The sequence below is a fragment of the Ichthyophthirius multifiliis genome, assembly GCF_000220395.1.
Source record: "Ichthyophthirius multifiliis unplaced genomic scaffold scaff_1120509250376, whole genome shotgun sequence".
Taxonomy (NCBI): domain Eukaryota; phylum Ciliophora; class Oligohymenophorea; order Hymenostomatida; genus Ichthyophthirius; species Ichthyophthirius multifiliis.
In genome coordinates this window covers 1-14408 of record NW_004086803.1, presented here as the reverse complement: position 1 = coordinate 14408, position 14408 = coordinate 1, and the positions used below count along the sequence as shown (strand labels likewise).

At 15.7% G+C, this 14408-nt stretch overlaps 3 protein-coding genes across 3 annotated transcripts, besides 32 other annotated features; 2 read left to right on the top strand and 1 right to left on the bottom strand. All coding sequences in view use genetic code 6, as the record gives it.

The window, feature by feature from the left end:
- Positions 1-1075: 1075 nt before the first annotated feature.
- IMG5_069390 (phospholipid-translocating p-type flippase family protein, putative) lies at positions 1076-2674 on the top strand (the record flags this gene model as incomplete). Its single annotated transcript, XM_004036779.1, has 6 exons — positions 1076-1296; positions 1344-1580; positions 1717-1777; positions 1825-2104; positions 2145-2411; positions 2521-2674. Coding segments are annotated over 6 exons (1220 nt in total), but the record flags the coding sequence as incomplete, so codon positions are not given.
- Positions 2447-2517: a microsatellite.
- Positions 2462-2517: a microsatellite.
- Positions 2675-2910: 236 nt separating the features above from the next.
- Positions 2911-2949: a microsatellite.
- Positions 2915-2951: a microsatellite.
- Positions 2952-3000: 49 nt separating this feature from the next.
- On the top strand, positions 3001-5821 carry IMG5_069380 (phospholipid-translocating p-type flippase family protein, putative; the record flags this gene model as incomplete). Its single annotated transcript, XM_004036778.1, has 5 exons — positions 3001-3218; positions 3254-3763; positions 4035-4451; positions 4505-4683; positions 4728-5821. The coding sequence occupies 5 exons, from the start codon at positions 3001-3003 to the stop codon at positions 5819-5821; spliced, it is 2418 nt and encodes an 805-aa protein (XP_004036826.1).
- Positions 5822-6312: 491 nt separating this feature from the next.
- Positions 6313-6367: a microsatellite.
- Positions 6368-6427: 60 nt separating this feature from the next.
- Positions 6428-6463: a microsatellite.
- Positions 6464-6783: 320 nt separating this feature from the next.
- Positions 6784-6831: a microsatellite.
- Positions 6824-6942: a microsatellite.
- Positions 6849-6942: a microsatellite.
- A 348-nt stretch (positions 6943-7290) lies between these two features.
- Positions 7291-7326: a microsatellite.
- Positions 7327-8382: 1056 nt separating this feature from the next.
- Positions 8383-8438: a microsatellite.
- Positions 8439-8557: 119 nt separating this feature from the next.
- Positions 8558-8595: a microsatellite.
- Positions 8596-9003: 408 nt separating this feature from the next.
- Positions 9004-9043: a microsatellite.
- Positions 9044-9200: 157 nt separating this feature from the next.
- Positions 9201-10306, bottom strand: IMG5_069370 (hypothetical protein; the record flags this gene model as incomplete). Its single annotated transcript, XM_004036777.1, has 1 exon — positions 9201-10306. A coding segment is annotated over one exon (1041 nt), but the record flags the coding sequence as incomplete, so codon positions are not given.
- Positions 9339-9376: a microsatellite.
- Positions 9340-9383: a microsatellite.
- Positions 9342-9382: a microsatellite.
- Positions 9672-9780: a microsatellite.
- Positions 9685-9938: a microsatellite.
- Positions 9685-10014: a microsatellite.
- Positions 9685-10271: a microsatellite.
- Positions 9700-10271: a microsatellite.
- Positions 9701-9968: a microsatellite.
- Positions 10198-10266: a microsatellite.
- A 13-nt stretch (positions 10307-10319) lies between the features above and the next one.
- Positions 10320-10428: a microsatellite.
- Positions 10338-10416: a microsatellite.
- Positions 10355-10416: a microsatellite.
- A 266-nt stretch (positions 10429-10694) lies between the features above and the next one.
- Positions 10695-10752: a microsatellite.
- Positions 10719-10779: a microsatellite.
- Positions 10780-12661: 1882 nt separating this feature from the next.
- Positions 12662-12686: a microsatellite.
- A 704-nt stretch (positions 12687-13390) lies between these two features.
- Positions 13391-13533: a microsatellite.
- Positions 13534-13600: 67 nt separating this feature from the next.
- Positions 13601-13657: a microsatellite.
- Positions 13658-14127: 470 nt separating this feature from the next.
- Positions 14128-14171: a microsatellite.
- Positions 14172-14408: the final 237 nt, after the last annotated feature.

Genomic DNA, 14408 nt, shown 5'->3' with positions numbered 1-14408 from the left:
CAAAATATAATCTGAAAATAATAGAGGAGAATACATAAATTAAATTTAAAATTAGCTTAAACTACAAATAATTTATAAATATAAAAAATAATACAAATATTAATTTTTAATACAAAAAAGCATTTAAACATGTAAATAATAATAATATTTAGATTATTTTAATGAAAAGGAAGAAAATTAATTTTTTTTTATTCCTCCTAAAAATCCCAAATCGTAACCATCAAGTACAAAAAATATTGAAAGAAAAAAACAAATTGAATAAAATAAAAATAATTATAAAAAAAGAATAAAAAACGAAGCAAAATCAAATTCTAATATAAAATAAAGCTCCACTAGAGATACTTCAATTTAAAAAATTTAATAGGCAGATTTAATAAAAACATATCTTAAAACTTAAAAAATATTAAATTAGTATAAATAATAAAAATTAAATTGGTTTATTGAAAAAAATATATTTTTAGAGGAAATAAAATGTTTAAAAGAAAAAATTAAAATATATGAAAGTTAATAAGATTGATTTTTTTTTTTTTCCTCAATTATATTTCTTATGTTATAATTAGTATTTTAAAATTTTTTCTATTATTAAATAATATTATAATTTTTTAAAAGTTTTTGAATTTTATTTTTAAATATAATAAAATAAGTCACATTTTTAGATTATTTTTATATTTTGATATTATATTAAAATTAATTATATTATGATATTTTTTTATTAATGAATTTGTTAATTATTATATTACTTTAAATTAAAATTAAACTTTTTTTTAATAATTTAAAATATATAATTAATATATAATTAAAAAATAAGCAATTTAAATTTATTTAAAAATTAAATATTATTAATTAAAAAAATTAATTAATAACTATTATAATTTAATATAATAAATAAATAAACATTATATTTAATAAAATAATAATTAAGTATATATTAATAAGCATATAAAAACTAATTAATCAGTTAAAAAAATAAAATAAAAAAATATAAATGGTTTAAAATAAAATAAAAAAAATAATTAATGAATTCGGTTATGGTATAATATAAATAAACTAAATATATATATATATGAAAAAAAAGATTATGAATATAATAATGTCTAAAATTAAACGAAATTTTTTTTTGATATTTTTTAAAGTAGTAATTAAAAATATTTATTAAAGCAAAGAACTATTACAACTGGAAGACCTGATAATTAATTACCAAATAATAAAATTCAAACAAATAAATATACATGCTTAAATTTTATTCCAAAAAACTTATATTTATAGTTCACAAAGATATCCAATTTATATTTCTTGGTAAAAGAATTTTTTATTTTAAGTAATAAAATAAATAATATTTTTAGTTTATTGGTGTATTATAAATATTTCCTTAAATATCTATTTCTGATGGAATTCCTGTTATATTTTTGCCTTTAATAGTCATAATTTTAATTTCTTCTATGAAAGATTTTATTGAAGATTTAAAAAGAATAAAATAAGACAAAAATGAAAATGACTTAAAAATCGAGGTTTTTGATAAAGAAACAAATTAATTCAAACTTAAAAAATGGAAAGAATTATATTCTGGTCATATTATAAGAGTAGAAATAAAAATAAATAATATATATAAGATAATTATAAAATTATAATAAAAAATATATTAAAATATTAAATTGAATATATAATTATAAATTATTTTTTATTAAAAACAAAAAATTAATTAAAAATAATAAAAAGGTTTTTAATAATTAGTATTTTCCAGCTGATGCTGTTTTACTTTTTACATCAGAATAAAATGGTTTTTTTTTTTAAAAAAAAAGATTAATTAATAACATTAAAAAAAAGGCATTTGTTATGTAGAAACTAAAAATCTAGATGGAGAAACTAATTTAGATTTAAAATTTGTAGATTAGAGAATATAAAAATACATATAAAGTGAAAAATAATTAGGTAAAAAATTTATGAAATTAACATATGAACCTCCAAACCCATACATAAATCGTTTCAATGGAAATATGTATTCTAAAACAGATGATGTAATACCTTAAAGTATATAGAATATAGTATTAAGAGGTTGCTCGTTAAAAAATACAGAATATGCAATAGCAGTAGTAGCATATACAGGGTATTCATAAAAATATAAAATTATAATAATATAAAAAAAGTCATCATTCTAAAATAATGTATAATCTATTAAAATCAAATACAAAGAAAAGCTCTTTAGAAATAAAAATGGAAATCTAAATTATAAATATATTCGTAATTTAAATCATTGTATGTATGTTCTGTGCAGGTATGTATTTAATATGGTATTCTCAAAATATAGATTAGTTAAGCTATTTATTATATGAAATGGATGAAAAAAAAACTTATGAAAATGTTTTATTTATAAATTTTTTTTTGAGATTTGGAAATTGGTTACTTATATTTACGTAAAAAAAAAAATTAAAAAGAAAATAAAGAAAATTATATATAAATAAATATATATATATATATATTATATATTTATATATATAATTATTTATATATATATATATAAAGTAATTTTATACCTATTAGTCTTCTTGTAACATTGGAATTGGTTAAATTTATATAAGGAATATTTATGAACATTGACGAAAAAATGAATTCAGCATAAGTTCAAGCATCAAACCTTAATGAGATAATTAGGTTAAGTAAATTACATATTTTCTGATAAAACAGGTACTTTGACCAAAAACATAATGGAGTTTAAATAAATAGCAATATAAGATGTTATTTATGGTGAAGACAATCATATCCATAACTTCATTACAGACCAAGAAATAGCAGAGAAGTTTCCAAAAGTAGGACACGTGAATTTCGAGATAGGCAACTTATAAATATAGTTTAATAAGAATATGACTAAGAACACTGCAAAATAATGTTAATATTAAATATTAATTATATACATATATATTTATATATGTATTTATTTATATATTAATTTATTTGCAACATTTTAAATATTATTTAAAAAAGGAATGTTTTAATAATGTTAGCATGTTGTCATACTGTAATCGTTAATAATAAATTAAGAAGGAAGACTCAATTTATACTGCTTCTTCTCCTGATGAATATGCTATTATTAATTTTACGAAATTTGTAGGAGTAGAGTTTAGAAAATTAGACGATAATAATAATATTATAATTCAATATAAAAATAAAAAGATTATTCTTTAACTTCTTCATGTTTTTGAATTCGATTCTAACAGAAAAAGGTAATCTGTAATTGTTAAATATTTAAATGGGAAAGTAATAAAAAAAATTATTTTATTTTTCCTTAAAAACTTAATAAAAATTAGTACTTTCTTTATTGTAAAGGAGCAGATTCGGAAATTATAAATAGAAGAAGTTAAGAGACTGATTAATAAATGTTATAAAATTTAAATCAAAAACTTTCCTAATTCGGTGCTTAAGGCTTACGTACATTAATGTTAGCCGAAAAGGAAATAGACGAATAATATTATTTTAATTGGTTAAAGAAATATAACTAAGCTTAAAATTTCTTATTTGATAAAGATACAGATTTAGATTAATTATAAAGCGAGATGGAAAAGGATTTGAAAATTTTAGGTGCAACAGCGATTGAAGATAAACTTTAAAATGAAGTTCCTCAAACAATTGAGGCTTTGAAAAATTCTGGAATATAAATTTGGGTACTTACAGGTGATAAGATTGAAACTGCAATTAGTATTGCTCATTCATGTAAGTTATTAGATGATAGTTTAGAGAAAATAATTATTACAGTAGATACTGAAAAGAAGTTTAAGAGCTTTTGGAATAAAGCTTGATTTATTTAAAAGACGTTAATAAAAATACAGAATGTAATGGCAATAATTATTAAAATAATAATTTCGCTTTGATTATAAACGGTTCTTCTTTAATATATATTAATACTCCTCTTATTAAATACTTAGTTTTTTTTATATTTTTTAATTGATTTTTTTTTTTAATTTATATAAAAAAGGTTCTTTAGATTATTAAATATTGCAAATGTGTTTTATGTTGTAGAGTTTCACCTAAATAAAAACAAGAATTGGTAACAATGCTAAGAGAAAACGTAATTTATATATAATGCTAATATTTCTATAAGTTTATTATTTAAATACTAAAATCTACAACAAAAATTATAAAAAAAATATTATATTTAAAAAAAATAATAACACATATTTATATATATATATCTTTTAATTCTAGAATAAGTAAGCTATTACTTTAGCTATCGGAGATGGAGCAAATGATGTTAATATGATAATTGCAGCTCATGTAGGAGTCGGTATTTAAGGAATGGAAGGTTAATAAGCAGCTAGAGCAAGTGACTATTCAATATCTTAATTTAAAGATTTACAAAGACTTTTATTTTATCACGGAAGGGAATGTTATAGGAAAAACACATAATTAGTTTGTTATAATTTTTTTAAAAACATTTTACTTGTTATGCCTTAATTTTGGTTACAATAAAAAAAAAGATTTATTAAAATATATAATTATATAAATATTAAAGGTATGGATGGACAAGTTTGTTTAGTGGATAAACTTTATATAATTCATTTATTTATTAACTTTTTAATATATTTTTTTCTTCAGTTCCTATTATGGTTTTTGCTGTTTGGGATTATGAATATGAAGATTATGTTTTATAATAAAATAAAAGAAAAAATTATTATTTACAAGGAATTAAAAGTAAAAAATATATTTTTTAATTTGAAAAAAAAAAAATTAAAAAGATTAACTTTTTAATCCAAAAGTTTTTTGGATTTGGTTTGTTTCTGCGTGTGTTTAAGGCGGTATAATTTTTGTTATTTCTTTTTTTTCAATGGAAAGCAATTTCATTGATTAAGAAAATGGATATTAATAATGGTTTTGGGCTAGTGGTACTATGGTTTTTGGATTAGTAGTGGTAATTTCAAATTTAAAAGTATTAATAATTTCTAATAATCACTCTATTGGATCTATATTTTTTAATATTTTCTCATTATTAGCTTATTTGGCTACTTGGGGAATCGCAACTAATATGGAAACTACAGAATAAACTTAAATTACAGATTTATATAATACATTATAATAGTAAAAATAATAATATATTTTATACTTTTAATCTTTCGATATTAAATAAAAAAGAATGTTTAAAACTTTAAATTTTCATTTAGGAAATATTCTTGCAATTACAGTAACTTCATTTTTTGATTGGGCTATTTCTTTATATACAAGTATTAGTTTTTTTATATATATAAATAAATCATCTAATTTAAAATAAAAGAATGGTCATATGATGAAATATAAATAAATTAATAATAAAAAAGTTTAAAATAATCATTTAAGACTTAATCAGGACTTTGCTAAACTTACAAAATTTCAATTGGAAATTAAAAAGGATAATAAGAGTTTTAAACTTGTTATTTAAAAACTAATACTGGTTATGCGTTTAACCAAATTGATAAATATAAATAAATTACTTAGGAAGATTAAAAAATGTGTTGAATATTAATTTAAAGAATATATAGAAATAAATATATTATTAATATTTTTCGATAGTTTTTTTTTGTTTTAGTAAAAAATTAAATGGATAATTTTATATTAATTATATAAATATAAATTTACAATTTTAATCCATTATTTTATTTTTTTTTGGGGAAAAACAAAAAAATATATTTAAAAAAAGAAATTAAAAAATAAATAAAATGACCATCTAATTAGAATAAAATTAATAAATAGAAATTATATCTACATTATAAGATAGATAATAAATCATAAATCCAACAAAACTCCCATAAGTAACTATTTCTATAAATACTACATTCGAAAATTCACTAAAAAATGATAATGAATAAAATAAAACAGAAAATAATAAAAAATAAATGGCTATTGTTAAAAACGAATAAAAAAAAAGGGGAAGAAAACCAAGATCAGAATTATAAAAAGAATTAAAAATAGAAAAAGAAGAAAACCTTAATATATTAAATTAAGAAATTAAAAGAAAAACAAGATTATCTAATGGGATAAAAATATACCAATAAGAATTATATTAACCAACTTTTAAAAAATATAAGCAAAAACAAACCATTGAAGTAGAAAATAAAGAAAACTAATTATCAAAGAAAAGAGGAAGGTAACCAAAAACTTAAAATGAAAAAAATGATGAAAATAATAATTAAGAATAAATATAAAAAAATGATAACTAGAAAAATTTAGATTAATTGTGTATATAATAATAAGAAAAACCTATAGATATTAATACTAATTAAGAAACTAAAGAACCTAAATAAGAAAAGAAAATTAGAATTTAGTGAAAAAAATAATATAATAATAGAAATTATATTTTATATATAAATAATATTATATTCCTATATATATATATATATGTATAATTATTATATGTTTTTATATTGACTTTATTTTTAATAATTTTGAATTATATTTATTTTCTTATTTTATTAAAATAATAGTATTTTTTAATATAATAAAAAATATAAAACTATTTATTCCTTTTTTTTAAAAATAAAAATAAAAAAAATATGCATTTTATGTAATATATTTATTTTAAATATATATATACTAAAAATAATAATAATAATAATTATAATAGTTTTATTTATTAAAATATTTAATTATTTTTTTTCATTTCTTTTTATTATTCATATTTTCTAAATTTTATGTATTATCTATTTAGTCTTCTTTATCTTATGTATTATTATTTTTTTTTATTTTCTCAATGTTATCTTATTAATTATTTTATATATTTTTTTGTTAACTTTAATTACTAATCTATTATCCCGAATTTTGTTATTTATCTTAATCTTATTCTTTATTGATTTAAGTCTTCTCTTTATTAATCAAATTTTTATCGCTATTAATTTAATTTGATTCCTTATTAACTTAAGTCTAATCTCTATTAACTTAATTCTATTATTTATTAATTAAAGTTTAGTCTTTATTAACTTATTATAAACTTTAAGTTAAATCCTTATTATTTTATATAAAATCTTTATTATTTAAATCTTTATCATCTTATTATTCCTTTAATATTTTATTATTTAAACTCACGTTTATATTATTTTATATTTAATCATTATAATAACTGCTTCTTCTATAAGTTTAATTTTTTTAATTATTTAACATTTATCCACTATTCTTTTCATTTTAAACATAATTTTATTTATTTTCTAAATCTTCTTAATTTACTATAATATCATCTTTAAATTAATCTAAATTTAAATTCGATACATTTTTAATTTTATTATCTTAATTAATTCCTTAATTATTTTATTTTTGTAAAGGAAGTCCTTAATTATTTTATAAAGGAGTTTATATAGGATTTTATATAGGTTATTTATAACTTTAATTTTATTTTAAAGCATAAAAATTAACTGTATTATTATTATTATTATTAAGTTCATCAATTTAAAAAATATCATGTTCTAATACAATATCAAGTATTCCCCTTAATAAATAATTATCTAAAGCTTTCTCTAATTAAATCCCTTCCATTTCCTACTAAACTTAATCATACATATGTTAAGCTAAAGGTAAAGCTAATTAATTTATTAATTTCAATATAGTACCATCTATAATTTATTCAATAGCAACTTCTTAAATAGTTTCCAAAAGTACTTCCTTAGCCGCTTTAGCTAGAAAAGTATCTTTTATTTTTCTTGTTATATGAATATCTTTTATGTATTCTTATGTAGTTTCTTCTATACTTTCATTTGCAACTTCTTGACAATCTTTTTTTATTGTATTTATTATTATATCCTTTACAACTAAAACTAAAGGGTCTCTCTCTACTTCCGTTTTTTATTAATATTTTTGTCTAATAATTCTGATGTTTAATTAAATTATTATAATAACTAAAAAAAACAAATAATAAAAAAATACTATGTAACTATATTATCAGTTTATTCCTTTACTACTTATTTAGACTACTCTTTAACTACTCTATTAATAATTTTATCCATAATTTCTAATAAAGCCCTGTATTCGGTTGAATACAAATGTACATCTTCATTATATTTATTATAAGTGAGAATTTCTAATATAATATCAGGAACAATTTTATCCTTTTTATATTATAAAAAAAGTAAAAAAAATAAAATTACTTATATATAATTATTAATGAGTTTTTATGAATATAAAAATAAAATTTTATTATTCGCTTTTTTTTTTGGAATTTTAAATTTACGAGTATGATAACCTTTCATTAAAGCTTATAATTTAATAAGTCTTTTAAGCCTAAGTTTAGGTAATGTATAAGCTTTAAATTCATTTACAAATTATTCTGCACTTTTTTTATTTTATTGTTTTTTTTATTTTACATATTAATCTTCATTATTATTATAAATTTATGAATTTCTAAATATACCATCATTTAAATTATTTTAAAAATATTATTATTATAATTATTATTATTATTATTATTATTATTATTATTATTATTATTAATAGTTTGTATTAAATATGTTTTAATCATTGTAATATGGTTGTTGCTTTATGTATTGTTTGATTTATTAATTCTGCTTTTGTTGGATTTTAATATTGTTATTGTGTAGGTTAGTATTTGTATTGATACGGATATTGATATTGATACGGATATTGATAAGGTATTTATATTGGGACAGGAATGTATTATACCTGGGGACTTTGATAGTAAGGAATTATTGAATTATTATAATCATATGGATGCATATTAGAATGCTATTAATGTTGATATTAATTATGTTAATTTTAATTATTAGGATATTTATTAGGAGTTTACAAAGGTGTTTGATTTGAATTTTACTTATCTTTTTACATGTATTTTATATATCTAGATAACTAAATTAATTTAATTTTTTAATATATTATTTTATATATATGTTATATATTTTAGGTTATTAATTTTTTTTATTTTTTTATTTTTTAAAAATAAATTTAAATTTATATTTTACAAATATACAAATATATAAAAAAAAATATTATTTCAAATTTAAAAAAATAAAATTATTAATAATTATTCAATAAATAAAACAAATTATATTTTTTTTTAAGCAAAATACATTTTTTTTTACCCCTTAAATAAAAAAATATAACAAATTTTTTAAATATCATTTATTTTCTATAAAAAGGAAAAAAAAAAAAAAATCTTTTATAAAAAATAAAAACATATAAATGTCTGAAATGCAATAAGGCCAAGATTTAAACACATAGACTAACGGAGATTAATATAACATATAAACTACATTAGTTTAATAATAAGAAATCTTAAAGCCTATTGAATAAACAACATTATCAACAGATAATTTTTAATTTACAATTGATTTTAATGCTATAGATGAATTATTAAAAAGAAGCTAATAATTAAGTAAAAAAATAAAAATAAAAATAAAAATATAAAAATAAATAAAAAAGCCTAATAATATACTTATTCTTCTACATATGAAACTACATTACCAGAAACATAACCGATATAAACTCCTATATAACCATCATAAACATAAACATCAACATAATACTAAGAATACTCATATAATACTTATATACCATAAAATTATGATTTCTAAACAAAATTTCAAGATTATTATTAACCATATTAAACACTTTACAATAATGATGGTTCTTTTAAAACAATGAATAATTAATATGAGATTAGTTAACCAAAAACTGAAGAAATTTATAATTAAATTGAAAAAAACGTGGAAATTCGTTAACAAGACATTTAAAAAGAAGAAGAAATTTAAAAAGAAGAAATTTAAAAAGAAGAAGAAATTTAAAAAGAAGAAGAAATTTAAAAAGAAGAAGAAATTTAAAAAGAAGAAGAAATTTAAAAAGAAGAAGTTGAAAAAAAAGATGAAATTTAAAAAAAAGAAGATGAAAAAAAAGAAGAAACTTAATAATAAGAAGAAATTTAAAAATAAAGAGAAATTCAAATAGAAGAAATTTAAAAATAAGGAGAAAATTAAAAATAAGTAATTTAAATAGAAGATATTTAAAAAGAAGTAATTTAAATAGAAGATATTTTAAAATAAGGAGAAATTTAAATTAAAGATATTTTAAAAAAAGGAGAAATCTAAATAGAAGATATTTAATAAAAAACAGAAATTCAAAAAGATGAATCTTAAGTAGAAGAAAGTTAATTAGAAGAAAGTTAAATAGAAGAAAGTTAAATAGAAGAAATTTAAAAAGAAGAAATTTAAAAAGAAGAAAATTAAGAAGTAGAAAATTAAAAAAAAGAAATTCTAAATAAAGAAGAAATTAAAAAAAAAGAAATTCTGAATGAAGAAGAAATTTAAATAGAATAATAACTAAAAGAAAATATAAAAAAAGCTTATAAAGAAAACTAAAACAAAAGTGAAAAAAATATGGAAACATAAGAAAATGAAAAATAGACAGAAACATAAGAAAATGAAATCGAAAATAAGACAGAAACATAAGAAAATGAAAATAATATGGAAAAAATAGACTAATTCGTATAAAAAAAAATGGCAGCTTTACTCTAATAATAAAACTTTTTTGAAGTAATTCATACAGATAATAATAAAAGCGCTTTTTTTTAAGTATGTAATTAAGAAATACCTAATAATAGTAATACAAATAATAATAATTTTGTAACTTAAGAAAATGCTTAATTATTTAATAGTTAATGTATATTTAATTTTAGTAATATTAATAATGAAGTAAATAAATTAAATTCTGAAAACAATAATCTAAATAGTAAATAAAAAAAATATTATTATATATAAAAAATATTTATATATTTAATATATATATATATATATATATATTTATATATTTATATATATATATTTAATAAAATAATTTAGATTAATTCTTAAGTATTATTTAGAATAAAATAAAAGATATGATAAATCTTATATAATTAATAGAAAGCGAAAATTAATAAAATAAAAAAGAAAGCTTAAACTTACTTTCAGAATTCAAATAAGAACTTAAAAATAGATTCGTGAAACTATACAAAGAAGAAATTTAAAAAATAAACGAAAAAAATGTAAGCTAATCCAATTTGTTAAAGTAATAATTAGAATTCGAATAATAAGATAAATTATTATTAAAAAAATAATAAGAATAAGAAATATAAATAGAATAATAGAAAACACTCGCAATGTAATAATAAATAGATACTTAAAGAGAAATAATCATGTAATTATAAGAAAGTAATTCTTAATTAAAAAGTTAAATTGCAAGTTTTAATACTGGAGAGGAAAGTAATTAATTAAAAAACTAAAATTAATAGTTAAGATATGATAAGGAATTATTATAAGAAGAAAAAAATAGTCTTTTGAAAATTATTTTTGAAAAAAATAATTAAATTTCTGAAGTACTAAATATTATAATTTTTTTTTTTTTAAATAAAATAAATTTATAGAAAGACAAAGAGCTTGATGAATAAAAAAATAATCCTATTTTATAATTAAAAATAAAAGAATTAGAAAAAAAAATACTTTAATTAAATGATGATATGGAAAGTAATGATTTAAAAAAACAACAACAATTCTAAATCTTAGTATTAAAAAACTAAAAGGAAGAATTACAAAAATCTCTCAAAAACATAAACTAATCTGCATATCATAATTAAAAAATAGTAGATAACTAATAAACTGAAATAAATACACTTAAAATGTAAAATATGATTTTAAAAAAACAAAAAGAAGAACTTTAAAAATCTTATATGAGTGTAAATTCGAATTTTAGATTGAAATAAGAAGAACAAAATGAACTAAAAAACTAATTAAAAGCTTTGAATTTTTAAATAACAGTATTAAAAAACAAAAGGAAGAAATTAGGAAATCTCATGTTAATTTAAATTAAAATTTAACACATTAAGAAGATGAATTTGAAAAAAAACTAGAAACATAAATAAAGAGTTTGAGCTTATAAAATAACGTTTTAAAAAAAGAAAAAGAGGAATTATAAAAATCAAGTAAAAAATTAAATGATAAAATTACAGACATAGGAAATTAAATTAATGATTTAAGAGATTAATTAGAAAGAAAAAATCAAGAAGAATAATATGATGATTAAAACTTGAAGATAGTTAATAAGTAGATGAAAAAGTTAAAAGAGCTGTAGTAGGAAGAAGAGATTTAATTTAATTAGAATTCGAATCTTAATAAGATGATGATGATAAAAATAAAGAAAAACAAATATAAGCTAAAGTATCTTAATTAGAAAATGTATATTTATATATAAATATATATTAATAAATTTATTTATATATATATTTATAATTTAAAATATTAAAATTAATAATTTATTTTAAAAACAGTAAGTTCATTAATTAGTAAAATAATAAAAAGATAATTTTTTATAAAATTAAAAATTAATAACTGAAAAAAATACTTCATTAAAATAAAATGGCTAAAATTTATCAGATTCTAAAAAAAAAGAATAATAACAAGACATTAAAGATTTATAAAATAAATTAAATGAATGTTAAAAAAAATTAAAAGAAGAAAGAAACCTATATGGAATATAACAAGAAGAAAATATTAAACTTTAAAAATAATTAGAAACTTATAAATATTAATATGATCAATCTAAATAAAGCACAAATAATAATAATTAAAAGACTAAGTATTTAGAAACTGGGGAAAATTTGAAAATCAAAGAATAAGAAAATTTAATAATTTAATTAAAAGAGGAAAATGCTAATATTCGATAATAATAAAAAATTAAATATGAAAATTAAATATCGAATTTGAATAATTTAATTAAAGATTATGAATAAAAAAATATTTAATTATAATAAATTAAAGAATAATTTACGGCCTATAAAAAATAAAAAGAAGAAGAAAAATAGGAATAAAGTAAGAAATAATAATAAAATAAATAAGGTAGTTAAAGTTAATAGGATTAAAATAAATACTAAAAGTTTATAGATTAAAAAGGTGAATAATTAGATAAAAAAGATGAAGAAATAAAAAAGCTTAAAAAATAATTGAATTCTACATAATAAAATCTAAAGAAATTTTTAAATTACTATAATATTGGTAATAATAATCTAGAAAATGATATTGATGATATTATTAAAAATAAAAGAAAAAAAAAAAATTAAAAAATAAAACCTCTAAATGAAATTGATTCAATTATTGTATTGGCTAAATAGATTGGCTTATTAAATAAAATTTGAAAAATTGATATAAATTAAAAATTTTATTATGTAATTTTTTATTCTATAAAATTAAAATAATGATAAAATTATATTATATTTATTTAAATAAATAAAAATATTGTTATAATTTATAATTTAAATATAAAAAAATTTAAAAATGTAAAATAAATAATAATAAAAAAAAATTATAAAATATTGTTAAAAATAAAATATTTAAATTTTTCATTATAAAATTAAATAAATCAATAAAATAAATATAAAAAAATTGACTATAATAACTTAAGAAATAATAAAATAAATAATAAAAATAAAAATAATAGCAAAAATAAAATAAATAGTAAAAATAAAAAAAAAATAATAGTTAAAGTAATTATAATAATAATAATAATAAATATAATAATAATAATAATAATAATAATATAATAATATATATTTATATGCTTATTGTTTTTTGATATTTAGAAAATTTATATAAATGTGAGAAGAAAATATAACTTTTAAATTATTAATTCTATTTAAATATAATAATTATTTTAAAAAAAATATATTATTAAATATTTATACAATATAATATAATATAATATAATTTATATATATTTTTACATATTCTTATTTATTGATTACTAGTTATTTATATATTTTTTTATTATTATATTAGAATATATATTTTTATTATATTTTTAATAATAATTTTATTTTATATAATACAATTTTTTTTATTTATTATATTTTTTTCTAATATATGATTCTATTCTAAAAAAAATATTTATCATATTTTTTATATAATAAATAGTATTTTATATATTTTTTTTTATATTTATTATAATAAATAAAAAAAACTAAATTATTTTTTCATTTATTACACAAAAAGTTATATTATAAAATTTTTTTATTTTTATAGAAATATATTAAATATTTAATATAATTTATAATATCTATTTTTTTTATTTATATTAATTATATTTTTTTATTTTTTTTTTATCTATTATAAATTTTATAAAAAAAATTATATTTTTATTTACTAAAAAAAATTATTTAAAAAATTTTATATTAAAAAGAATTATTTTAATTAAATAATTTTAACATTTACAAATATTTTATAAGTAGCGCTATAATAAAAATAATAATAGTGAATATTTATATATTATTTTTTATAATTAAAATAAATTATTTATTCAATCAAATATTTTATTTCTTATTAAATACTTTGTTAATTAATATTTTTCTTTTTTATTATAAAAAATAAATATATTTTTTATTTTAATTTAATTTTAATATAATAAATAATCTTTTAATTTAATTA